A 23,874-nucleotide genomic window follows, 5' to 3' on the forward strand; every position below is an offset into this window, starting at 1 on the left:
GTGGCCGGCTGAAGCCAGAACTAGCCACCATATTCCCTGTCTAGACAGCTGGGCTCCACGCTTCCTCTTCTTGGATACCGTGTCAGCCTTTCTTCACCACAACAAAAAGATATCTGACGTGGAGTGTTGAAAAGGAAGGAGGACTTATTTTGGCTTATTTTAGTTTCAGTCTGTAGCCAGTTCATTCTGTGTTTCTGGGCTTATATCATGGAAGAAGGGCATAGGGACTGAAGCTCCTCCCTTCGTGGCAGCCAGGAAATAGACACAAACAAGAACCAGAGCCAAGACACCCTTCAAAGGCACACCCCAGATAACCCACTTCCACCAGGCGCCACATTCCAGTTTCTTCCGCCTTCCAAGTTATAATGTCACCAAGTTATAAAGCCATTGACCCGTTAAGTCAGAGCCCTTGGGCCCTCAGGTTCTCATTGGGTCCCTAAAGCCCATCATCTGTCAATCAAGTCCTAAGCCCATGAGCCTTTGGGGTTGGGGGTGGGGCGGGGACGTCATATCTAAACCTTAACAGACATTGGCTATGGAACCTCGGCTTCTACTTGCTTCTCGTTTCTCCTTATTTATTATTTTCGTTGACAACCGCACTAAGAAGCAAACAGACAATAACCGTGAGAAGTAGCAGAGGATGAACAGCTCACCTTTTCTTGAGCTGGGCTATCGACTTCGAATCTTTTGTCCAGCAAACGGTAGAGTCTTCATGGATTTCTGAAAACTGACAGGTCAGCATTATATTTCCAGAGTGCTCGGGAGCCGGCTCAGCCTGGATCTTCTTCAGCAATACTGGAGCTGGGGACAGATGTGCAGGTTAGCGTAGGCGAAAGGTCATCTCAGTCACCGAGCTGCAGCAGTCCTGAGAGACAAGGAGAACGTTCCTAACTCATGAACGAAGCAACTAAACGGCCCGAGAGGAGATGCGGCTGGCTCCAGGGTAACAGTGGGCGAAGAAATGAACCATTCTAATGATGATGATGATGATGATGATGATGATGATGATGATGATGCTTGTTTTTCATTATGTAAGTTCTAAAGGTCTATAATGCTCATGGCAAACTAGAACTTGAGCTATTTTTGATTTTTGATTTAGATTTATGTATGTGAACCATAGTTGTGCCTGGTGTCTGCAGAGATCCTAGTTGGGAGTCAAATGTTTTGAAACTGGAGTTACAGGTGGTTGTGAGCCATCACGTGGGTGCTGAGAATTGAACCTGGGCACTTACTTGGCAAGAGAAGCAATTGCTCAAGGAGCTCGCTCCCCCTTTCCCCCTCCCCCTCCCCCCACCTCCCTCCCTCCCCTGCTCTCTCTCTCTCTCTCTCTCTCTCTCTCTCTCTCTCTCTCCCCCAAATTTTTGTTCTTTTAAAGGAAGAAAGTTTTAGCAGTTACAGAGGCCTAGTCCAAAGGATTTGGGCCAAATAAGATGCTGTTAAAGAATCACCTGACCAAAATAAGAGCTGGTGATTCAGGGGTAAAATAAAATCTGCATTGTTCAGGCAGCTGAGGTTAAAGTCTCCAAATGTAAAAGACAATTCAAATAAATTATTTGTTGAATAAAGTTCACACACACACACACACACACACACACTGCAGTTGTCTTTGTGAAGATGGTCTGGTGGACTGGGGTGACATGTCTTGTACCCATCTCACTGACAAGAGTGACTTGAATATGAATGAAACCCAAACAAGGAGGGAAAGAGTCCCAAGGATTGGTTGGTCTGTGATTTTGAGTTTAACCACAGACAGGACCTTATAAGCAAATGTGTTTTTGGCCAGAGCAGCCACCAGGTGGCAGTAAAGGCATTATAACAAGAGGAGGCCAGCGTACCCAGCCAAGAGAACAGGCCTGGCATTATGGGAAATGTAGTCAGTTTATTACAGCCTAGGTGTTAACACAGAAGAATACAACATTATCATAGAATGCCGTCTAGTCCACAGGCAAACGTGAAGTACCAACTCTAGCCTTTATTCCCTCGGACACTGAATGCATCGTGTTAATGATTTTCCAATTTTTCTTTGACTCCGCAGATAATAAGATAGCAGAAAAAATATAAAATCGGACTCGGGGCACCGGGAAGTAGCAATGGGCTGGTTGAGTCACAAATCCCTCAACCAGAGCCTCGCAGAGATTGATGCCAATATTATGGGAGCCGATCGCATCGTGGGATGGAGAGGAGAACGTGAAACAGGTGCAGAGCGGCATGATGGATTCTGGGAAAGATGCAGTCAGCCACGATCCTGTTCATGGCCGACAAGTAGAAGTGCAGCAAAGGCACGGGAGTGCCACGGGCTATACCTTCTGCCCAGCCTGGTCGGGGGAAGATTTTAAAAAAAATAAAAGAAAATCCTCTGCTACAGAGCCCCAGCTTGGTGGATAAAGTCACTTGCTGCCAGCCTGAGACCTGAGTTCAATCCCTGAGACCCAGAACTGACTTCCGCAAGCTTTCTAAACACACACACACACACACACACACACACACACACACACACACACACACACAAAAAATAAATGTAAATTCTAGAATCTCCTGTTATTCAGGAAGCTTCCATTGTAGTAGGCTTCCGAAACCAAAGAAAGGACACCGGTGTCTGTTTCATTTCTCCCAGGATCACCTGAGCGCGTTTTCTTGATGCCTAGCTTGCCATGACACAGGAGGAGGGCATTGAATCTGGGCTGCTTTCGAGGAGAGCACCAGGCAGCCGGGTCCCCGCAGTCAAAGCAGCACCTGGCGTCCTAGGGCCCACCCATTCTAGAGAGGAGGACCGGAGTCTTACAAAGCCCACGCCCTGCGCTCGACATGAGCACTTCTACGTGGTAGTTTCCTAGTGGTCGTGTTCAACACCAGTGAACCAGAAAGAGGGAAGGCTGCAGATCAAAACAAAGAACTTCTGAGTGCCGGCTGGCGAAGCCGATTCTTAAAGGTGTCCACCACCGATAGAAGCTCACACAGGTCAATCAGAAATAACTAGTTAAAAGGAAAAGGCAGGTGCTTGCCCTGGGCCGAGCTTATGAACGCAGACATCCCATAATAGCAAAGCATTTTCCAGGTCGCCGACCCTCATCTGTGCCGGCCCCTCAGTGCATACAGCAGGTGCTTACGAAGAAATCGCACACTAATTATCACAAATAATTGGGGTCAGCCTATAAAAACAAGTGCTTTAGTAAACCAATGCTCAGGTGGTCAGCCAAACCAGGCAGGGGCCTGGGGCTGGTTTGAAGGTAAGGTAAGGATCTGTGAGCTTAAACCCGTGAGTCAGTGTTTCTGTCTCCTCCTCTGCAAAGGAAATTGCCATTCAAGAGGAGAGAGGCTGGCCTACTGCTGACTTCTACCCAAGGGTAACCATGTAAAGCCCTGTCCAGGCTTAAGCAAATCATCTTGGAACTTCCTCCAAACTGAGGACCCCAGAGGAGGTCAGGTGAGCGTCTCTGGTTCTTTAGACCCCATGGCTCCACACCCCTGAAAGGACCACATACTTTAGGGAGCAGATGAGAACCACTCTTCCCTCTAATGCTACGTGGGCATCAACCCTGTGGTGTCAGTGACCTGGTGTTTGAACTAAGTTCTTCATCCCTGTGCTGGGTGATTCCCGTTGCTAGCGCCTCCAACCTACAGGCGGAATGCAGTCCCTCACACAACAGTACGGACGCTGTTGGGCTGCTGTTTCTTCTGAATTGAAGTCAGTGAGACTTAAGGCAAACTCACAAGTCTGGGAAGCTTCTAGAACCTTCTAGAGATTCTCAGGGCCCCATCTCAAGGTTATATAAGCAGCAACAGTTGCTAGGGAAGTTTCAAGTCAGTGCCTGGACCTCCCAAGACTTGGCTTTCGTGAGCTTTGAGACATCTTTGTGCTTGTGAGTCACCCCCTCCTTGTTCTTTGTCTTGTAATTCCAGTCAACTCATTGGACCACCAGACTTGAGTCAAGTCATTCCTTTAACGTGTCACTGATGCAGTTCCTGGGATGAACACATGTTTATTCTTGTGTCCCTAGGAAAAGTGACACAGCAAACACCCGCAGAAAATCTTAACACTGAATCTGCCCCTCAATGGCCTTCAAGGTCTTGGCCCCTGGAAACAGTCCTGCATGCTGCACCGAGCCACTCAGGCTTGGAAAAGCCTTGGTTTGCCACCACCTGAAGGCCTCAGAGGAGGCTTTCTCAGGACATGGCTGAGAGCCCTGGGTACCTGCTTTGCTAGCACCACCTTTAAACCATCCAGAGTGCACTCCCACCTTCCTTTCTCTCTCTCTGCAGCCTTCATACTTGTGAAGTTGCCCTGAGCTTGGTCTAAACTCCTCCACAGTAGCGGCCCTCAGAACTATCGTTTCCCATGTATAACTTGGAAGATCATGGACAAGAACACCTGATGTATGATCTCTTTCCGGACTGAAACGTTTTGTTGTTGTTTTGAAGCAGCCTCACTATGTAGTCCAGGATAACCTTTAATGATAATACTCAAGCTTACCTCAAAGTCAGCACCCCTCTGCTTTAGCCTCCCAGGGCCCGGGATTTCAGGTGTGTACCACCACACCTGGCTCTGAAAATGCTTCTGAGACCCTTTAGCACACTGCTTCACTCTCTATAAACATGTTTAAAACAGCATATGAACAGGGAGCTGGGGGCATAGTTCAGTCAACAGAGTTCATGCCCAGGAGGCCCTAAATCCTGGGTTCCATTCCAAGCACCACATAAATGGGCTATGGTGGTGCATCCTGGGATACACAGATCCTGTCTCTAACAATAAAATGTATGCACTAAAAACTTGGTACGTCCGTACTCCGGTGGGTGACAATTTGTCTTTAACCCTTTCTGTAATGAGGGTTAAAGGCTGCGTAGGAAATCCCAGGCTCCAGATCAGGGACTCAGGTTAAGAATGGAGAAAGCTGGGGCTGGAGAGATGGCTCAGTGGTTAAGAACACTGGTTGTTCTTTCAGAGGCCCTGAGTTCAATTCCTAGCAACCACATGGTGGCTCACAACCATCTCCAACAGGATCTGATGCCTCTTCTGGTGTGTCTGAGGACAGCTACAGCATACTAACATACATAAAAAATAAATAAATTAAAAAAAAAGAATGGAGAAAGTTCCTCTCCTTCTCAGTGGGGTGAGAGCCTTCTTCTCCAGACAAAGGGTCCCAGCAGCTTCCTGTGTCTTCCCTCAAGACTTCTGCCAGGCAGCAAAAGAAGGAATAATTCCAAGAGAATGTAGCTTCTGTGAGGTTGTGGGGGAATCAGGGCTGAAGCGGTTAGGTTAGCCAGACAGAAGGAAGGATGTCAAAGTCTTTGAGGCTTTAAAGGACTGAAAACCTGAATAGGTTCTGGTTCTGGGAAGAAATTTTGCACACTTAGAATTGAAAGAAAAAAAAAGATCCCTTAATGAAGGTTTGGAGTGTGTGGAGGGGGGAGATCAACAATTAAAGAACGTCTCAAACCGTGCCAAGATATTTTTTATGTGCCTGACTCCACGTGTGGTCAGTTTGGTTTTCCACATCGTCAGTGACTCCGCTCATCTTTTAGAGTTTTTTTTTATATAAAAGAGGGTAATTAAACTGAAAGCCATCTTTACCCAACTCCCTCCACCAAACACACTATCGAGCACCTGTGGCAAGAGGTCCTCAGGTGTGTGTATCGTGCCAAGCTACCTGGGAACTGGGTACAAGCGCAGATTCTTGAGGATGCCTCCCCCCTGCCCCAAGAAACTCCTGTGGTGCTTAGAAACCTGCATTCGAACAAGCTTACCCGCGTGAGCTGTGTCTGCTCAAGTTTGAGAACCTTGGGACGTCTGGCTGCAGTCCTGGCATTTGCACCCACCTGATGCTCACCTGAACTGACCAGGACTGGAAGGGACGCAGGAGTTTTGTGCCCCTCAACAGTGCTAAAAGCACTGGAACCTCACCTTTCCCTTCAGCTTTGCAAGGGGCCCTTCTGGGGTCTCTTTTCTCATCAGTGCGGGACAAGGACCGTTCAAACTTAGGTGCCTTCCTCAGAGTGGAGTTCTTCACACGTTCCTTTTCCTCTAGCCTCAGCCTCAGGGCTGCCACCCTGGATAGAATTTTCTTCTTTATCCCTGCAGCCAAGTGTCCACTCCCTGAAGCCTCTTGTTTTTTGCCCTCCTCTGACCCAGCTATTGCTGATTGGGCCCCGGGTGCCTTGCTGATGTTGGCCACCACAGGCCTCTGCTGTTCCTCTCTGGACTTTTTCCCGCTCTCCAGGGTAGAGCCCTTTTGACACAGGTCCTTAAGTAACAAGCTTTCAGGGTCTTTCTCTGACTCATGTTCTCCTGAAATGAAAGCCAAGGTCATTGTTCGGGGGTCAGATGAGTTTAGGGGTTTGGTTTCCGCAATTTGAAGCTCCTCTGATTTCAGTTCCTCTGCGCGAGGGCTCGTTGGCGAGCGTGTGACATTTCCTTTGGGAGATGAAGTGCAGAGTGTGTCCATGAGATCATTTGAAGAGGGCACATGTTTCCCACACTTGTTCTCGATGGTTCCTTTTTCCCTCTTCACAGGAATTACACGTTGATGGGTTCTGGGCTCAGATCCGCCATAAATGTGGCCTGTGGAGTTACTGGTCTCAGCCGTGACAGATGTGTACGTCATTCCTGCAGGACAGTTAGAAAGGGGAGACATGGGGGAAGTGACCTCAGTCTCGTCCTTTCCCCTTTGCCCAGCTTCTCCTAGGCTTCTGTCACCACCATCTTGTGTTGGGCTCACGGTGCACACACTTGGAATCCCTTGTCTCTCTTCACCGGGGCACTGGCCTTGCCAAATAGCGTCTTTTGCTGCATTATGCTGACTGGCTTTGGCATCTGCTCGCTCTCTGTCTACATGAGTTTGGTTGGTTGTGTTTTCGTTTGGAATGATTTCCCCATTGTCCTGGGGATGTGGGACCCGTAGGTGAGCAGTTTGGATGTCTACCCTCTGACACATGTTTCCAGTGGTGGATTCACTTGCTTCTATGTTGGAGTCAGAGGGCTCTGGCTTCCCACCCCTGTCATCAATGGGGTCCACAGAGGATTCCAGGATCCTAGGGAAGTTCACAGACTGGTTAGCAACGGTGGGGTGCGGCAGCTTGTGCTGCCTTCCCCCCTGTTCCTCATCCGTTGTCTCAGCCATTTCCACCTCTCCAGTTCTGGAAGTCTCTGATGGAGAGTCCGTGACATTTAACTCCTTCTCCTCAACAGGGTCAACAGATGACTCCAGGAGTCGGGGTTGGCCCAGACACTGGGAAGTCTGACTGTTGCAGTACGCTTGTCTGTCTGGTGCAGCATCTTCGCAGATGTCCCTGTTATTTCCAAGGGCCATAATGGCATCGGCTTTGGGGCTGGGAACCCATGTTGTTACTCCCAAGGCTCCTGGCTCGGGCCTGGTGCCTGCTCTGAGGATGTCAGACAGAGCCCAGCTCCTTCCAGGTGCCGTGAGACCAACTTCTGCCTCCTTGTACCCAGAATGCGTCACTAGTTCTGGGGGCCAGATTTCAAAAACAGGAGCTTCTAGAGTTATGATCTTCACTTTGCTGCCCACAGACCAACTTCCTAGTCCAATGCCATCTTTCTCTCCAAGGAGGATGTCAGGGAGAGCTGGGACACTGCTTACCAAAGGACTGCCTTCTCCCATGGTCTTCTCAGCCAACACAGAAACACTGGTCCTCTGGTCTGAGCTACACTCAGTTTCTTCCCCGGAATCTGCTGGGGAGTGCTCGAAGGGTTCCACGTTGACCTCCTGTTGCATGGCAGGTATGGAGGGCAAACTTTCTTGGAAATCATTTGCAGAAAGAGAACCCTGATGGGATGTGCTCTGTGGCCGGATGCATTGCTTTGTCCCATTTCCCTTTTCTTGGAAGTCCTCTTCAAGGCCTCCGCTGTGGGCTCCCTCCACAGTCTGGCTCTCATACCCAGGCTGGGTATCAATCTGAAGAGGCCTGAGGTACAAACCCTGTCCCTCGGGCAGTAAGAAGTGGCCATGAGTTCCTGCATCACTGGGCGCTGGGACAAGAGTCTCCCTGGTTGCTTCACCTGTGAAGCTACTTAACGGGTCATCGGGGAGCGATGGGGAATTCTCTTCATCTTGTGCCTCACACGAGACCTGGTCAGCACCATCAACAAAGTCGTTGATGTGGGGAACAGAAACGGTGCGGCATTTGATTTTGTGGACTTCGGTGGCATCAGTTAGTATGCCCTCTGTCTCTCTGGTCACCTGATGACAGTCAACATTAGCAGCTGGTTCTGTTGACTGCTCTTCTGAGCACTCCCTGATGGAACCGTAGCTGGCAAGCGTGTCTATGGCAATCGGAACGCTGAGATTGGAGCTTCCATAGCCTCCTTCGTTACTGTTTACAAAGGAGATATTTTCAGAACAAGGGGCCTGTATCTCCCCAAACCCTCCTACATTGTAGAGTAGTGTAGAAGAGAAGATGGAGGGAGAATTCCCCGTATCAGCTGCTGTCCCTCCCGTAGCATCTTCTCTGGCCTCCGGTGATGTGTCCCAGGCTAAGGTACTATGAAAAAGAGCGCCCTCGGCTGACTTCCCATCCTCGCTGTGCTTGTACGTGGCCTGTGGAGACTCAGAACCTTGTGCTTGTAGAACAGCCAATATCTTGTCAGGAGAACATAAATCACATACTTCTCTTTGACCTTCTGTCAGCTCCAAGTCCATGGGGCAAATTTCTTCAGGCAAATATTTATCAACTGGTGCTCCAACAGGGAGATCCATGGTAGCATAACATGTTTCTTGATCACCAGCTTCAAAACACCCCATCACACACGCAGCTTCTCTGCCCCTTGACCCACTGTCCACATTTTCCAAGGGGAGGGAGGGAGCAGTAGGCTGGGAGAAAGCATCAGAGAGAGCCTCTGACTCCCTGAAGTGGGTACCATCACCCTGAGGGAGAGCCACTGAGGCTGGAGCCTGGGACACTTCTTCATCATTGTCTTCTAGGGGTCTCAGTTCTTGTGCTGATTCTGCCCAGAGAGCGCCAGGCCTGTCACCTTCTCTGTTTTGTCTGCTTTCCTGCTGGGGGCTTTGGGGACAGCTCTCCAGCCCCAGGTACTGGGCCAATGATGAGTTTCCCCTGTCGATCTCAGTCAAGTTGGAGACGAAATGTGTTTGGACCCCGGTGAACGTAGACTCCTCCTCAGCGGGCACGGAAAAGGCCGGCATCTGGTCGAGATAACTGTTCTCCCCAATGGTTTCCTGAATTTGCATGTAGAAAAAAAAAAAGGAAAGTGATATTAATAGAATTGTTCCTGGGAGGGGCCACAATAGGACTTGTCTGCAGTCCCAGGGGTGCTAATCCTTTACAACTTTAATAAGAGACAAGGACCATGGTCGAAATGACTGAAATCTGAACATTAATCCCCAAACTCACACTGGCTATTAGACACTTCCTGGGGCACTGTGAATTGAAATCAGTCTGTGTTCCAGGGGACTCATGCATAATCTCATCATTATATGCGAAAAGCCGCCTGGCAATCCTCATGTATTTAATGATTTTCCCTCCTCTCTCCAAGGAAAAGAGATGGAAACAAACTGAATGGTAAACTCCATTCCAAACAGATCAGTCCCAGCAGGACCTGTGGACAGCTCTCTACACTGATGACTGTTACATTGTCGTGACAAATGAGTACAATGTTGCTTACAAAGAGGCAAAGGGCAACTTTTGCCCTCCAAATATTATAGTTACTGGTTGATCATGTCACTAAAAGGCAGAGAGAGAGAGAGAGAGAGAGAGAGAGAGAGAGAGAGAGAGAGAGAGAGAGAATATGTCAGACATGGTGGTGTATGCCTGTTATGTTAACACTCAGGGCCAAGGTACAAGGCTTGCCTGAGTTCAAAACTAACCCAGGCAACATAGTAAAATTTCAAATAAATAAATTACACACACACACACACACACACACACACACACACACACACACACACACGAAGGTGAGAAAAATATTTTCTCCTTCTAGATACTCTAAGTGTAGAATCCCTTCTTTCCCCCCTAAACTTCAGAGAACAAAGCCGGAAAAGAGCAGAAACAGGCCTATCTTTCAAGCCTGTCTCCAATGGAGTAAGAGAAATTGAACTGACCACCAGCACTGCCAGTCATTTCTGACTCAGAACAGGTAAAAAATTCTGGATTTTTCAATGAGACTCTCAGGCAAGAAGCCACCTTCCCAAGAAGTAGGAGATGGTTATGTTGCTTAGAGAAAAGGAAGGGAAGAGAATGAAGGAGGGAGGGGAGGGAGGCAAGAAGAGAGGGGGAGGGAGAAACCCTACCCTGAGCCCATCTCAGCACTGACTGCTGGGTGATGTTGGGTAGTATTTAAGGGGAAAGAAAACTCCTTGACTGTCTTCTTGTCTCTTGAAACTTTTATCCAGCAGCTGTTCCAAAGCAAAATGAAACCATGTTCAGCCAAGAAGAGCAGAGGTAATTCTTTGGGAAGCCACACCATCTTTGACCCCAGGATTCTCGTTCTGTAGAGTCCTAGCCCAGTGCACAGGGGACAGAGAGCTAAGGAGGTTGCCATCACTATTCCAGCCGATAACAAGATGGACCGGAAATGCTCATTCCCATGGGAAGGGCCAGTCCAGAGTCTTGTCTCCACAAATCCCATATGAGGACAGATCTTCTACCTCAGGGTTGATTCCTGCACCCACTGCCAGCAGGAAGTGGGACCAAGGTCACCTACGACATATCCGCATGCTCCCAGAATGCTTGCTGCCCGCCAGTCATTTCTGCCTCTTTTAAGTGTCCCTCCTGTCCACTGAACTTGGATTTCATTGGCATGAAAGTACAAACCGAATAAGAAGAAATTTAATATGAACTCCATACAGACAAAGACAGTGTACTGATCCAATCAATAGTCACTGAGCTCCTCCAACAAATTAAGAAGGGTTCCAGGCGAGGGAGATGTGACAGGTGACAGCTTGTCTTTAGGGGGTGCCCATTTTACGCATGTTCAAGGTATAGTGTGGTAATAAGCACACAGTAAGCGTTCAGTAAGTACTTGTTGAAAGAGAGAGTAAGTAAATGGAGTGTGTACCAGCTGAGGGGACAGTCACTGGAGGTCCCCTATGAAACTCCAACCTTGCAAGAGCTTTGCTTTGAATTTCGGGACAGCCTTGTTCTAAGGGAGTCTTCTAACCAGGTGTGCTGGTAAACACCTGTAATTCCTGAATTTTTAGATGGAGTCAGAAGGATCAGGACCTCAAGGCCATTCTCTGCTACGTAAAGAGCTCGAGGCCAGATTGAGCCACATGCCAGTCTATTGCAGAGAGGGAAAACGGTGGGCCAGGAGGCTCCAACCACAGGCATCGTCTGTTCAAATACTGATGGTTCTAAAAAGAAAGCTATTCCTGCTTCTGTCAGTTGTATACACATTGGTAGATAGGGTACGCTGAAGGATGTATTTGCTCTTTTTTTCTAAATCCTTTTATAAAAATTATCGTATTAAGACAGAAATTTGAAAGAACAAAAAATAACATAGGGGAAGCGAGAAGCAAGGCTTTTCTAAAGTATGCGAAAGTCTCACAACAGATGAAATACTTGTGAAATAGCTACAAGCAGTCTTGGTCCCCAACCCCACTGGGGTGCTTTTCTCCCTGGGCCCGAGTACCCTCAAATATGTGGAGAGTATTCTTTTCACACACCCCTTTGATTCAGATTTTTATGAAGAGCTGTGACATAAACTACCAAATTATTATGCACAGAAAGTGTGGCAGCTTCTGGCCAGGGATGAGAACTTTAGAGACTGCCCGGTGAAAATACCACACTTCTGCTCTCAGGACTCTATTCTGCCTCAACTCCTGTGACCCATATGCCCACCCACCCATGTCCCTTCCCACACACATCTTCCCGACTCCTGTTCCCCTCCACCCATGTCCTTTCTCACCCACGTCTCCTCATCCATCTTCCTCCATGTCCCTGACCCACATCCCCAACCCATGGGCCACCTCCATGTCCTACCCATGCCTCACCCACCACCAGTCCTTTATTTTAAGGTCTGCTATCACAATATCATTGGTCCCAAGGGACATTCTAGAAGTAGCTGCTGTGTGGGGAATGAATTCATTGCCCGACACCCTGCCATTTTTTCCAAAGGGCTCCGTTTAGATGGGTTATTTATTCCTGCCCCCACCTGCACGATGACTACATCGACAATGCAATGGGCTTGCTCTAAAATGAACCTGACATGTAGATCTGACCTGCTGGAGCAGGCCTACGTCCAAGCTACGAAGGGGGACTGGGGCAGAAAGATCACAAGTCCAGCACCAGCGTAGGCTACCTAGTGAGGTTAAGACCTGGGCGACTTAGTGAGCTCTACTTAAAACAAAAGGTCAAAGATAGCCTGGATAGAATGTGGTGAGGCCAGGGGTTCGATCCTCAGGACTGCATGAACAAACTGATGTCTTAGAGAATGAGACAGGGCTATTCCAGTTCACACGGCTCTGATCATAACCTGTGTTACGGCACACTTTAGGTGTTTAAAGTAGTTAGTCCTATGGCAATGAACTACTCACTCCTTCCCTATCCTGCTTTTAAAATAAAATCCCACCGGGACGGAATAGAGTTCAGTGGTTTAGAGCACTTCCAGAGGACCCCAAGTTCAGTTCCCAGCTCCCCTGTCAGAGGGTTCACAATGGACTGGAACTCCAGCTCCAAGGTATCCGGTGCCCTCTTCACCACACACACACACACACACACACACACACACACACACACACACACACACACGTGTAAATAAACACATATACATAAACAAAAATAAACCTTAGGCAACCAGCTAAGAGTGCTCACTGCTCTTGTAGAGGACCCAGCATCCATATCAGGTGGGTCTCAGTCACCTGCAACTCTAATTCCAGGGGATCTAACTCCTTCTTTTGGCCTCTGCAAGTATCTGCACACACATGGTTCAGACATGTGTGAAATTAATGAAATGAATAAGTTCATTTTAAACATCTTTTTTAAAATCTCACTTTAATGCCCCTGCTCTAGCAAAGCAGCAGGTAGGATGACACAAGGCGAGACTTTGAGTAAACTCATCCTTTGGGGAGCGTGCGGTGGGCACCCACGGAACCCAGATGTTCTAAGCACCTGGAAAACCTTAATGGACACATGTGTCTGGGCTTCAGCAAACTACTCGATGGGATCTGATGTGAAGTCCTGTAAGGATTTCTCCACTTTCTGATGGTGAGCGTCTCAGCAGAGCAGTGGGCATCTTGAACTGTGTCTGGCTGTGCAGACCTGCTGTGAAGGAGGCAGGAACTCACAAGGTTCTTCTCAGATTGGAATATATACACTATATATTATACATATATTTTTATATAAAATACATTTTATAAAATATGTTTAATATTATTATTTTAGTAAATATTTATTATACAAAATGAATATTTTTACATTTTTATGTGCATTGGGGTTTTATCTGTGTGCATGTCTGTGCGAAGGTGTCCGATCCCCTGGATCTGGAGTTACAGACAGCTGTGGGCTGCCATTAGGGTGCTGGGAATTGAACACAAGTTCTTCTGGAAGAGCAGAAGCCAGTGCTCTTAACGCCTGAGCCATCATCTCTCTAGCCCCTCAGAGGGGAACCTTAACATCTCACTCCCAGTGTCTTGTAAGGCATATAGTATCAGCTTAGAGAGAAAGACGGGCCATCTCATTCAGAGACCAGTTCTCAGAGAGGAGGACCAGAGGTTCATGCCTCCCAGGGGGTCAGACCTTTCCTAGTTGGGTCGTGTCGGAAGAGGTCCAGCAAACAGATGTCTGCTGCTGGCTGCACCATTGTCGAGAGACACTCTGAGGTAGAGAGGGAGGGGTTGTCGTGAAATAAACTTGCTCTCACTTGGGTGCAAATGAAGAGTGTTTATGGCTGTAGGAAGAAGCTCGCCGTCACTGTTATGTAGACACGATGCCTAGCAACCTGAGTTAGCCCTAGCTTAATCCACTATGCTACACAGACCCCGGGGAACCACTGGAGCCACTCTGACCCACTGTCTCCACCTCTAAGGCTAACCACATGCACGTCAGCACCATCCTGTCAGTGCATGGCAGGTTGCCAAATACCCAGAAGACACTGACATCAGTTCCCCTTGTTCTGAGTGAGAGAGAGAGAAAAAGGCAGATGAAGCAGAGAGGAAATGGAACAGCGCTGGTGAACAGAGCCCCGGGCCTTACAAAGGCCTCCTCCCTTGATCCAAAAATGAATGTGAGAGATGCTACTGCCTCTTTTAACTGGTGGGTGAGCAGCTTGACCGCCATCAGGAGCTAGCACCACACAGTGGGCCCCAGAGGGGAAGTATGGTCCAAAGGGCTCTTAGGTGGGATGGAAGACAGAAGGAAGTGACAGAGGACAAGCTTGAATGGGAGTCAGGCCAAGATGGAGATGGCTGGGCCGTCAGATAACACAGAAGTTCACTGGATCAGTCAGGCCAGAGCTGCAATGGAATTGCTAGGCAACCAACAAAAATGTCTTCTGAGTTCAGGTGGGGACCAGGGATCACATGCAGTGATGCGCTGGTGTCCAAGCACTGGTGAGGGCGGAGACTGAGGCCTCAGACTGCATGGGGCCATGTGTGGCAGGTGGGGAGTCTTCAGAGGATCAGTTTCCCTGTGTAACATAGAGGCTACACACACACACACACACACACACACACACACACACACACACACACACACACACATGCATATGAGTCCTGGGGGCACTCTGTGTTGTCACAGACATGAGGACTTTTGGATGGACCATTTAGAGCCTCAACTCCTAAACAGAGCAGGCTTTAGGAGGTCATCAGTAGGCCAATCTCGGTTGTGAATGAATCAAGTACTGGGCTCATATCCATAGCTAGACAGACTCCATGATGACCACACCCACACCATCTCTAACCACTCACGTAGAACAGTAGGCATCCCCTCCTTCCTCAACTGCCCCGTCTCTGCTGAGCAAGGCTAACACTGTGCTCACGCAAAAGGAGGCTGATGGAATTTCACCACCATGGACCATATAATGAAGGATACACTCAGAGCTGAGAGGTCCTGGGACTGACAGGTGAGCTCAGCAATGTTCAGGGGTCACAAAGCTCCCCCTGGGGTCCCAGAGACAATTATGTAGCCTGATCTAAAGCCGTGTGTATCGGAGCCCTCTCCAACCCAGCTGTTTCTCCTTCAGTGATAGCGATCAAATCCAGAACCTTACACATGCTTCATCTTCCCTCTCCAAAAGCTTTCCTTTCTCCTCTCCTCTCTCCTACCCTCCCCTCCCCCTTCTCTCCTCTCTTGTTCTCCCCTCTCATCCCGTCCTACTCTCCCTTCCCCCTCCAGTCTCCTCTCCTCTCCTGCTGTTACCTCTCCTGACATCCCTTTCCCTCTCTTCTTCCCTCTTTTCTTTTGCTTTCTTGCTTTGATACAGAATCTCTTGACATCCAGGCTGACTTTGGCCTTGAAATATTGCTGAAGAGGACCTTAAACTCCTAAATCCTCCTGTCTCTGCCTCCCAAGAGTTGAGATTACAGGTGCGGACCAGCATGCCTGGATAAACCCAGGTTTTCTTATTACAGAGCTAAAACAAGCTGAACTATATCAAAGACTGGATATTTCCCTTATATAAACCAGAGCTTCTGAGTTCCAAGACACTTAGACACCACAAAGATCCTTTTTACATGAAACATGGCAGATTTGTCTTCCTCTCCACAGGGAAGGGCATGGACTCTTACTAGCCATTTCTGAATCTCCAGAGCCGCACCTCACCTACAGAAGGTACTTAAGCAGTGTTGCTGAATGAACGAACAGTTGACTCCATATAAGGAGAGAAGAACAGTAAACTAAAATTAGAAACACTTTCAACCCCCTTTTTGAAAGCAGAAATAACTTTCTCCTTGGGAAACTCTTCACAAACACATTGTTTCCCCTTGTTCGAGGCACCCAAACATTGACTCCTAAGTAAACCTGCTGTGGGTCTCATGGGACAGCTCTCTGTCCACACCGAGATGCCTCTCTGTCCACACCGAGATGTTCGAGGATATGTTACCCCTCATTAACAGCTCTGTCCTGGATGACAGCAAAGGGCAATTGCTAATCTAACAACAGAATGTAGGAGGTAAGATCCCCACTCTCAAATAGCTTATAAACCAGAGACACAAGAGATGGACAGGAAAAGACAGTGTCTCTTGGCGGGTTGTGCTAACGGCAAACTGGATGGGACAGCATGGACTGAGCTTTGAACTCTCCTCCAGTGACACGATTCCTACAGTGCAAAAGCAGGGGCAGTGCTGGTGTGCTACATATATGTATTCATCTATTCTGAGAACATTCCTTCACACTTCCCTGCACTTGTAAGGCTCTTCTGTCTGGATCAGTGGCAGGGATGGTAACTACAGCTGACTGACATTACAGTGCCCACAATCCCTTTCTCTCTTGCTACTTCCAACTGGAGGCAGACAGTGAAGTCATATACCACCACCACCCCCAGACTCCCACATTGCCAGACAGGACCAAGGGGTCAGACAGTCTGTCTAACTAGATTTGTGGAGAATCTCACAAAGGGCTTCTGCAAAGGTTATATTTTCCTTGTGTAAAGTCTAATGTTAGCCTGTTATCTATGGCCATAAAAAATACTTAGGACTGGTCCTTTATGAAGAAGCTCATTGGCTTCTGGTTCTGAAGTCAGGGGAGATCAAGAATGTGTGGTACCGGCATCTACCCAGAATCTAACGAGACATTTCTTGTGCATTGTAATATGGCAGAGGGCATCACATTATTGAAACGCAGCAAGCATATCTCTTTCTACTTTCTTCAAGCCACGAATGTGCATTCTCAAGAGCTCAGCCATTATAATTACTTTCCAAAGGCCCCATCTCCAAATATACCAACAGATGAATTGGAGGATCAACTTTCCAAGTTGTGAACTTTTGGGGGACACATCTAAACCACAACCGTAACAAACTCAGGTAGGAACCTTGTTTCCTCCTCTCCTTTCTCTACTTAAAATGTGAAATGTATCGCCACAGCTGTCGAATTCCAGTCATGGGGTGACCAGAAGGAAAAGCGATGACAGTCATGTGGGGCAAGAAGAAAGAACTTGGGGGTTCCAGACTTGAGCAACATGAATACCATTTGCTCCTGGACCTCTTGTGATAAACAAGGGTTCTTAGATTAGGTCGCTATTATTCTGTTAACAACTAAAGCCTCCTGGTGAGTGCGGGGATGATATTTTATGGAGGGATGAAGACAGCATGTGAGAGTCACTCCTGAGGTTCCGGGCAGCCCCTGGTAGAGATTAGCTGGAAGGATAGAGTCACAAAGGGCAAGGGGTGTGGCTCCCAGGAAGGGAACTCAAGGGCCTGGTAGAAATGCCAAGGGATCAAAAGGGCCCAAGGCAAGGTGAACTTGAGGTAGAGTCAGAAAGGAGGAATGGAGAAACATGAGAAGGTGGATCATCATGGTTCTGAAAGTCAGATACACCTCACAGGGCCAGAGAACCAAGCCCCTTGGGCACTTGCTCTAACCCAGACCACACCGTGAGGTGCCAGCATGTCCTACCATGCGGTGATGGTCCCCCCCGACTCCTCTTTCATTTTCTTAGTGTGCTTTTTCTGTTCTGTCCTTACCTAGACAAGGCCCAAATAGCACTTTGTCCTCCAGGGGTGTCTACACACCATCTATTTCTCCAGTGGTTCCAGGAATCGCTAAATGAGACTGTCCCCAATCCCCCCCACCATAACCAGGCTACCGTGGCCTCATGACTGGCTCAGTGTCATTAGGCCATTTGTCATATGATAGATCAAATCCATACCACCCAGGGTTGCAGAACTGAAAATAGAGAGTCCGGTCCCTAGCCAAAGAAAGCTTAAAGGCAAACCAGAATGTTTCAGGACCTTGAGTTTATTTTTAGGTGTTGCCCGTTTGCCCAGAAAGAGGCTACCCTTAAAGGCTCAAATGCTGAAGTAGTACACAGAGGAGTGGAGGCCACTATCTTATGTGATGCTGTCAAAACCCCTCAGTCCTGAAACCAGAGCCCAAACACTGCTGTCCTTTCCATGGCTCTTTACTCCTCTCCCCCAGAGAAGCAAAGTTGCAGCCAACTGGTGTTTACTACTGTCTGGACTTCTTGGGAAAGTTACAGTTTGTGAAATACCAATCTGATCTCTTACTGGGAGAGGATAGAGTTTCCATGACTCACATCCATGTCCCCACAGTAGTGTCTTTACCTGTTAATGGAGTGTGGACATGAGGGACTGGAGCACAAGCCAGCAGCTTTCTGTGTTTACTGTGCTTCCTACAGGATATGTGAGTGGCGTTGGGACCACTTGCGCTGCTGATCACTAAGCTCTGTGTAGCCCTCAACACGTTCAGGCTCTCTGCTAAGTGCCTTAAATCCAGGTGATGCTAATAAAAATGGTACCTAAGATAGGAGTTGAAGGCTTTGGGATGTGGATTGTCAGGAGACACATACACTTTTTCCCAACAGAGATGATGACCTACTGAGTGGCCATCTCACTTAAGATGGGTCTGGAAATCATCTCTTAGGGCTGGTGTGGTGAATATAGTGTGCTCATGAAAGTGAGAGGCCCTGGGCTGGAGAGATGGCTCAGTGGTTAAGAGCACCCAACTGCTCTTCCAGAGGTCATGAGTTCAATTCCCAACAACCACATGGTGGCTCACAACCATCTGTAAAGAGATCTGATGCCCTCTTCTGGTGTATCTGAAGACAGCTACAGTGTACTTAGATATATAATAAATAAAATAAATCTTAAAAAAAAAAGAAAAAGAAAAAGAAAGTGTGAGGCCCTGAGTTCAAATCCCCATCACCCACATAAAAGACAAGTGAGCACTAAGTCTTGCCTACAATCCCAGAATTTGGAAAGCAGAGAGACAGGGGATCTCAGGAGCGAGATGGCCATTATCCAATTTGGTGAGGTCTGGGTTCAGGGAGAAACTCTGTTTTGGTAAATAAAATGGAGTGATTGAGAGAGACACACAGCGTCAGTGTCTGGCCTCCATACTTGACTACACATGGACATGCACATCTACACATACGTGGACTCATACACATTTGAAATGCACACACGCATGTACATGTACATGAGAGAATGAGAGAAAAGAAAAACCTTCTTTCTTGATGATCGTGCATCTGGAATTCACTATAAGGTAAGAGGAACTGGGCAGTGTGGCTTACACTTTAATGCTAGCACTCAGGAGGCAAAGGCGGGTGGATCTCTGAGTTCAAGAACACCCTGGTCTACAGATTGAGTTCCAAGACAGCCAGGGCTACACAATGAAATTCTGTCTTGGAGAAAGGGAGAGGGAGAGGGAGAGGGAGAGAGAGAGGGAGAGGGAGAGGGAGAGGGAGAGGGAGAGACAGAGAGACAGAGAGACAGAAACAGAGAGACAGAGACAGAGAGACAGAGAGAGACAGAGAGACAGAGACAGAGACAGAGAGACAGAGACAGACAGAGACAGACAGAGAGACAGAGAGCCAGAGAGAGAGAGACAAAGAGTCAGAGAGAGAGAGAGACAGACAGACAGAGAGAGAAAGAGAGAGAGAGAGAGAGAGAGAGAGAGGAGAGAGAGAGAGAGCGCCTTCCTCAAAGCAGTGCATGCAATCACGGAGGAAGATTGTGCAAACTCCACTCGGCACCTCTGAATAGTCAGAATCTGTGTTCGCTCTCTTTTTCTTCTGTCGGGAAGGGATTGGGACTCGATGAAGAGGTGATAGGGGAGTGGAATCAGGCAATGGAAAAAGGATTGGAGCTCAGAACCCCATGTCTGGTCCTGGACCCGCTGACACATGGAAAGATCCATATGATCTCTGAGTCTATTTTTCCTCTTGGTGACAGCAGTTTTGGTCCCCTGAACCCTGCTGGGAGGCAGACAACAAAATGAACCAGAATTTGCTAATCTACTTTTGCAACTACAGGGGATGTGACACGTTACCATACATAGACCCATCCAAGGATGAGCAACTGAGCCCAGAGCTGTGTAGACAAAAGCCTCGGGGCTACAACAGGAGTGAGTACCAGGCACGCATCTCATGACTTCAGTTCTGCCTGTCACCTCTGCTCCTCCTTCCTGCTTGTGTCTGCAGCCTCAGCTCGTCGCTAATCTACACTATTTGAGCTTAATGCTGGCCCTGCTGTGTTCTAGAGGCTGCAGGTCCAGAGGTTGTAAACATTATCACTGTTGCAGAATAAAAGACCAATGGCCAGGGACCCCAGTTTTGTTTACTCTTTGTGGAGGTGCAGACTGCTTTGAAAAGCCCAGGCAAGTCACGGTTTGTCAGAAACTTTGACTTTCATGAGATAGCCCTGTGCTCTCTCAGAGGGCTTCAGACCTCCTTGGCCCACACAGAGTCTCAGAACGGATCCTAGCTATAGGCTACCTAGCCTGGGTGAGTAAAATAGTAGTGTTTACTTCCCACAGGTCAAAACTTCATTGCAGATAAGACATTGGATAACAAGTGGAAAAAAAAAACCTAACTCTTATTCTAGTTCGAGGAGAATGTTTCCAAATCAATACCTTTTTACAGTTTCTTGAGTCTGAGCAAAATCAAAACCGAGGTAGTGACTGTTACCGTACTCCCCTAATACCTAGTCCAAGGCAAATTCTTGTAAACTTCAGAAACAGGAAGTAGTTGTCACAGTTACTATGCGTGTGCTTTGCCTACTCAGCGTGGGCTTCAAAGTGTACAGTGCAGACGGCATTCGGCACTTGGAAAATCTGAACGCAAACACAAATATTAGGTAGGTAGCCTGACCCCCGAGAAGAGCTTGCAGGCTTGAGCTTCAAGCAGTCCATGTGTCGTCTCCTTTGTTAGGTCAACAAGAGAGTCATGTCCTCCGGTGTGGTTTTTCTGACGAACACTGTGTCTCCTCAGAACAGTCACAGCATGGCATGTCCTGAGCAGGCAGTGATGAACCAGTGAGATTTTGAGGTAGCTCTCCCTAGCAGAGGAAGTTCTTAGGCCAGGAAGACCCTGGGGAAGGAGGACAAAGCTTGGTGCGGGACACGTGGTAGGTTCTGGAGAATGAGTCCCCGTGGGAGAACATGACTAGTCTGACCTGAGCCCAGGATTTCTTTGCTGACAAAAGAGGCAAGGCTTGGCTTTCAGGCTGTGCTCGCTCAGTCACGAATTCTCTCTCTGTTCTTTGTCTCTCTCTCCCTCTCTGTTGAGTTCCCCGTAGAGGGGTTGATTTCCCTCTTGGAAAAAATCCCCATACGTTGTGTGCTTTGATAATTTATATCTTCCATGGAGTCAAAACTCTTCACCTGTTAATTTAGCTCTGCGTTTTTCTGGTCCCCAGAGGCCCAAGCTGAAGCCTTGGGCTCTCCTTTGAGTAGAGAGCCAGGGACATGCTGTGTCCACTCTCTTGATCGTGGGATGGCTGAGGCTTCCAACGTGTAGCTTTCAGAAGACATCGCAGCAGCAGCAGCGCCAGGCACTGAGGGTGGCTGTCTTTGTCTCATGGTGTCCATGGATATGTAGAGTTGCGAGATGCAGCTAGAGAGTTAGGGTTAAAACACGTATACACCTGCTTGTCTAGTCAGGGCTCATATATATTAGGCTAACCTCAAACTCACTGCGGAGCCAAGGATGACCTTGAACTCCTCCTCATCCCTCCACCTCTTTCTGAGTCCTGGCATGAGCCATCAAGCCTGTTTTGCTCAGGGTTGGAGATTTACCCAAGGCCTTGTGCATGCTACTACATAAGCACTACTAAGCCACGTCCCCAGAGAGGACCAGAAAGGAGGTAATACTAAGAATTTAGAGTCTCTTTTAGGTAAATCTATCCAAACGAGCCCCTTTGTAGGGGGGAAAGACAGATAATGATTCACAAAGAAGCTTCTGGAAATCTGGTAGGTGGGGAAATGCTTTGAAACAAAGAAGAAGAAAAGTCCCCAGGACTCAGTTGTGCCTTGAGCCAAAATCGCAGTGAACAGTTGTTTGCCTGTGATAGATAACTCGAACGCTCCCTCCCTGTATTTCTCAGAGGAGTGCAAACATGTGAGGCCTTGATTCTATCTCTGGAACTAACCTTGTCTCCATCAAGGGCCCCCATCCCATGCAGGGATTTGATGGATGCATGGAGAATAACAAAATGTCCCTCTCATTAGGCTGGTTCCAATCACTCCCCAGGACGACCCAAGGGACTGTGTCTACCCTCTCACTTACTATTCCTGAACTCGCCCTCCAGGAGTTGGTAGATGTGTGGCTAGCACCTGCATCTCCAAAAGGAAGTAAGGGGAATTCTCCTGGCATCATGGATTCCCTTAGCCTGTGATGATCAGTCTGATACCAAGAAAAATAAAGTCAGGACCCCAGAGCCCAGAGCCTGACTCGGACTCTGCTCCCTCCTCCTAGCATATCCAAGGTAAGGGCCACCACCTAGTCAGGCCCTCCCCTTTACTTGCTAAGACGTAAGACCTTCTGAGCTACAAAAAAAAAAAAAGAATGAATGAATGAATGAATGAAAGGAAGGAAGGAAGGAAGGAAGGAAGGAAGGAAGGAAGGAAGCAAGAAGATAGGGCTGGAGAGATGGCTCAGCGGTTAAGATCACTTGACTGCTCTTCCAGAGGTCCTGAGTTCAATTCCCAGCAACCCCATGGTGGCTCACAGCCATCTGTAATGGGATCTGATGCCCTCTTCTGGTGTGTCTGAAGACAGCAACAGTGTACATTAAATAAAATAAGTCTTCCTTTTTTTTTTTTTTAAAGCCAAAGCCAAAAATCAGGTTTTTGTTTTGTTTCGCATCCTTGCTTTCTTAATTCCCCATGCTGCATTAGAAGAAGGTTCTAGAGGCAAAACTGGGGTGGAGGGTGAAATCTAACCATGACCTCTTTACACCATGAACTACTATGCATGCCCTCTAAAAGCTGTAGGAATAAGTGACCGCAGTGTGGTACTCTAAGCACCAGGCATTTATTCTCTCTGTCTGGAGGCCAGAGTCCCCAGTGCCCCCTCTGAGGGCACTAAGCAAAGCTTCTCCTGGCTCCTCTGGCCTCTATGGCTCCCACAGTCTTTCAGATCCCTGCCTTGTAGTTTCACTGCTCCAAGCCTTGCCTCTGTCTTCACAGTTCCGGGACAAGGGCTCACCCTGACCCAGTATGACCTCATCTTGACTGATTATAACGATTAAGTCCTTTTTACGATTCTAGGTAGACATAAACTTCCAGTGGGCGCTTCGACCCACTAACCCTTCTCTTCAAAGCCTGTCTGCCCAACTGTACCTCACCCCACGCCCGTTTATCCATCCCCGCCCAGTGACGTGAATTTGAGAGGAAAGATCCCGGAATGATGCTCTAGTGACTGATCTCCTCTAGAGGCTGGGCCTGTGTTTATAGAAAGCAGAGCCCTGTCTTGAAAGTGAAATCCAGCCGACCAGGAGTCACCATCCCATCACCCTTGTCACCGTTCTTGCCAGTAGCATAGCCTTGCAGACACTTCCGAGGTCCTTATAAAGGGCCGCTGAGTGTCCATACTGAATGCTCCCCGGCTGCCAAGGTAGACGGAGAGCTTCTTAGATGAAGATCTAAGATGATGGTTATTTTCCTGTTCAGCCCCCATCTATTTAATGGGAGATATGAAAGCACTTGTTTTTAAATCATCACTTTAAAAAAAAAAAGCCCCAAATCTCAAGACAGTATCAAAATACCTAAGCTGACTCAGAAAGATACATTTTTCAAACATCAGCAGAAAGGGGAACTTACAGAATTTGCGATTTCACCTCCTACCCCAGCTCTTACCCTCCCCCCGCCCCCCGCAGCCTGACAGATGTGGCAGCGCGGTCAATTGGAGGGGGTGGGAACCTGGGTTTTCATGTTCCTGTCTTGACTCTTTAGCTGGGTTTGGTTCAAGTCCACCAATCTGTCTAGACCCTTCAAGGATGAATCAGACTC

The 23,874-nt window shown here is 48.1% G+C and overlaps 1 protein-coding gene and 2 long non-coding RNA genes across 5 annotated transcripts in view; 2 read left to right on the forward strand and 1 right to left on the reverse strand.

The window, feature by feature from the left end:
- Positions 1 to 23,874, reverse strand: part of Alpk2 (alpha-kinase 2) — a 115,987-nt gene that overhangs the window by 37,200 nt on the left and 54,913 nt on the right. The window contains exons 4-5 of the mRNA XM_039097413.2: positions 5,900 to 9,191; positions 654 to 801 (exon numbers count right to left, since the gene is read on the reverse strand). Coding sequence (XP_038953341.2) covers positions 654 to 801; positions 5,900 to 9,191 — 3,440 coding nt within the window. The remainder of the gene's footprint in view (positions 1 to 653; positions 802 to 5,899; positions 9,192 to 23,874) is intronic.
- LOC120098336 (uncharacterized) lies at positions 800 to 4,767 on the forward strand. Of its 3 annotated transcripts, none has more exons than XR_010059863.1 (4): positions 800 to 1,031; positions 2,036 to 3,099; positions 3,291 to 3,424; positions 4,261 to 4,767. It is a non-coding gene; the product is annotated as an uncharacterized LOC120098336 (long non-coding RNA). The 3 variants fall into 3 exon arrangements; XR_005496528.2 differs by having other exon boundaries at positions 2,036 to 2,929; XR_010059864.1 differs by having other exon boundaries at positions 2,036 to 3,424.
- On the forward strand, positions 10,245 to 20,187 carry LOC134483042 (uncharacterized). The gene is made up of 3 exons (XR_010059866.1): positions 10,245 to 10,413; positions 16,779 to 16,928; positions 19,898 to 20,187. It is a non-coding gene; the product is annotated as an uncharacterized LOC134483042 (long non-coding RNA).

This window comes from Rattus norvegicus, chromosome 18, assembly GCF_036323735.1.
Source record: "Rattus norvegicus strain BN/NHsdMcwi chromosome 18, GRCr8, whole genome shotgun sequence".
NCBI classification, from domain to species: domain Eukaryota; kingdom Metazoa; phylum Chordata; class Mammalia; order Rodentia; family Muridae; genus Rattus; species Rattus norvegicus.